At 31.5% G+C, this 3,147-nt stretch overlaps 1 protein-coding gene across 1 annotated transcript; it reads left to right on the top strand.

Moving 5' to 3' along the window:
* Positions 1 to 66: 66 nt before the first annotated feature.
* Positions 67 to 1,508, top strand: LOC111717659 (longitudinals lacking protein-like; the record flags this gene model as incomplete). The annotated part of the gene is given in 3 exon segments (XM_023493152.1): positions 67 to 383; positions 441 to 515; positions 1,401 to 1,508. Coding segments are annotated over 2 exon segments (183 nt in total), but the record flags the coding sequence as incomplete, so codon positions are not given.
* Between the last annotated feature and the right edge of the window lie 1,639 nt (positions 1,509 to 3,147).

Genomic DNA, 3,147 nt, shown 5'->3' with positions numbered 1-3,147 from the left:
TATTCGCGGCCTCTATCTCATGAGCTCCTGGAGTGAAGGCGGCCTCTCAGCAGCCTCCATCCCTCCTCCATCCATGTGAACAGTCTCCCTTCTTCACTCATCCCCTCCCCCTAATCATTGCAAATAAAAAATCTTCAGTTTTGAAGGACTAGTGGTGTTGAAAGGTGCCCAAAGAATCTGATCAAATCTGATCTTACAGTGAACCAATTTCGATTTCCATTTTGGAACACCAGTTGCGTCACAAGATCAATTACGCTTTCAAATTGACGCATAGTAGCGAAACACAAAATCCACGAATAAAATCCAGAAAAAAATTCGCGAATTTCTTTGACGTGAAGATGAGTTGAATGTTTGGAGACGAAATATTGCTCAGCTAAGACAAGGTAAAAAAAAAATGAATTTTAGAAAAATTTAAATCATCTTATTTTCTCAAATCTTAGATGGGTAGCGATCAGTTTTGTTTAAAATGGAACAATTATCAAACGAGTATGGTACAGGCTCTAGAAATGTTAAAGGTAATGTTTTTTTCGTTCAGTATATCTATTATTTTGTGTTCAGTATATCTATCATTTGGGCTCAGTATATCTATCATTTTGTGTTCAGTATATCTATCATTTTGTGTTCAGTATATCTATCATTTTGTGCCCAGTATATCTATCATTTTGTGCTCAGTATATCTATTATTTTGTGTTCAGTATATCTATCATTTTGTTTTCATTATCTCCATCATTTTGTGTTCATTAACTCTATCATTTTGTGCTCAGTATATCAATCATTTTGTGTTCTTTTATGATCAGGACAGTAACAAATGACTACATGTTTTTTAGACAATTTTTTTTATTTTTCTTTTCGGCAAGTTTTTAAATTAAAAATTTAGTTTTCACCAACCTTGAATAAATTTGATAAAAAAACTATTTCTCCTTTTTGTTAAATTAATATAACTTTTATTATTATTATAATTTACTATTAATTGCTAAATCTATAGCAGTAAATTTTCTAATAATATGTATTATTTAATCCTGAAGCAATGTGGCCACACTTTACAGGCTTCGGTTAAGCTTTAAACGTCAATACTATGTTTATAAATTAAGAATTGCAATAATTATGAAAGAGGGGAATAAGGGGGGGAGGGATTAAATTATATTTATTAAGGAATTTATTATTTGCCATTCTTTGTATAGAGACTCATTTTTAATACTTTGAAAACTTGAAAACTTTGAAAACTTTGAAAAATTGATAGTTTGCTTTGTCGATTGATTTATTAATTGTACAAATGATTGATTTACCTATTGATTAACTGATTGATTGATAGAAAGATAGATTGATTAATTGATTGATTGATAGATAGATAGATAGATTGATTGATTGATTAATCAATTGATTGATTGATAATTGATTAGATGAGCGAGGAGCTTGTAGATGTAACACTAAGCTGCGAAGGAAGACGAATGAGTGCTCACAAGATAATTTTGTCCGCCTGCAGCCAGTACTTTAAGGATATATTCAAGGTAAAAATCAATCCAAAATCAATCCACACAGATCAAACAGTTTCAGATTTAAGATCAATCCACACAGATCAAACAGTTTCAGATTTAAGATCAATCCACACAGATCAAACAGTTTCAGATTTAAAATCAATCCACACAGATCAAACAGTTTCAGATTTAAGATCAATCCACACAGATCAAACAGTTTCAGATTTAAAATCAATCCACACAAATCAAACAGTTTCAGATTTAAAATCAATCCACACCGATCAAACAGCTTCAGATTTAAAATCAATTTACACAGATCAAACAGTTTCAGATTTAAAATCAATCCACACAGATCAAACAGCTTCAGATTTAAAATCAATCCACACTGATCAAACAGTTTCAAATTTAAAATCAATCCACACAGATCAAACAGTTTCAAATTTAAAATCAATCCACACAGATCTAACTGTTATGATTGTTATGAGCAATGTGCATGCTAAATTGTCTCCAGATCAAGATAATTACAATTAAAGTAGTCCCAAAAATCAAAACACATTTCATGGTAAATATAATGCAGAGATAAACCCGTTTCAAGGCAAAGATCATTACGTTCAATATATAACTGTTCCAAAATTAAGATTATTTTGCACAGATGAAACCATTTAACAGTAAGGATCACTTTGCACAAATTGAACGGTGCAGATTTAGATGAAGATCAATTCCATTGTTGTCAGATTTAATCTAACTACTACTTTAAATATTTAAAATCACATTCTGAATTAGTTTCATTAAATTAATTGAATCCAATTTTAAATAAACATTTGGCTTAAATGATTTATATCAGACCATGGTATTTCAATATTTTGAAATATAAACAACAACCTAATACAAATTATACCACCAACTGGTTGAATTTGAAAACACAAAAATATATGTTTCCCAATGTGAGAGTATGTTGCATCTTAATTATAAATAAACGATTTTATCCCGAATAATTCTTTTGTAAATTTAAACTTGAAAAGATTTTCCAGAAAACAATTTGTTTCAAACTTTTACAATAAATTTTCAAAGAAATCATTTTTCACTTCAGCTGCTCCTGCTTAGATTTAATTCAATCTCTGCCGTAAAGGTGCGATTGAATCAACTGCAATAGCATATATTATAGGAAAGACTTAGATCGTTTCATCTAAGGTAACCAAGATACATTCGACTCATGTACATTTGAATCTGAGCTGAACCGACCTTTACTGTCCTAGATTTTACTGCCCCACCCGGTACACCGAACCCACTGGCAGACATATGGCAGGGGTCAATAAAGTTTGCCTAGTCTGTTGGCCGGGCTAGCTTGTGCAACTAGGTTGACGTGGTCTGACTTTAGGCTGCAACTGGTTAAATTTACAATCACTAAAGCAGCAATTTTGCATGAGAGATAAAGTTATTAAAATGGATTCGTCTGTAATAACATACTCCAGGTTATAGATTTTAAATTCTGTAATTTAGTTCTGTATCAATTTATGTGTTTGGTGTGTTTATTCGTACCCAGTACACGAAAACTGAAGGAGAGGTTGGGTCTAATTGCTTTACTCACATTAACCAAATAGGGAAGGTTGCCTCTAGATGATAATATTCTGGATTGTTTACTCTAGTTTCTACTAGATGATGGAACTATTGT

Source organism: Eurytemora carolleeae, unplaced genomic scaffold (assembly GCF_000591075.1).
Source record: "Eurytemora carolleeae unplaced genomic scaffold, Eaff_2.0 scaffold2977, whole genome shotgun sequence".
Lineage (NCBI taxonomy): Eukaryota > Metazoa > Arthropoda > Copepoda > Calanoida > Temoridae > Eurytemora > Eurytemora carolleeae.
This window is presented reverse-complemented; position numbering and strand designations above follow the sequence as displayed.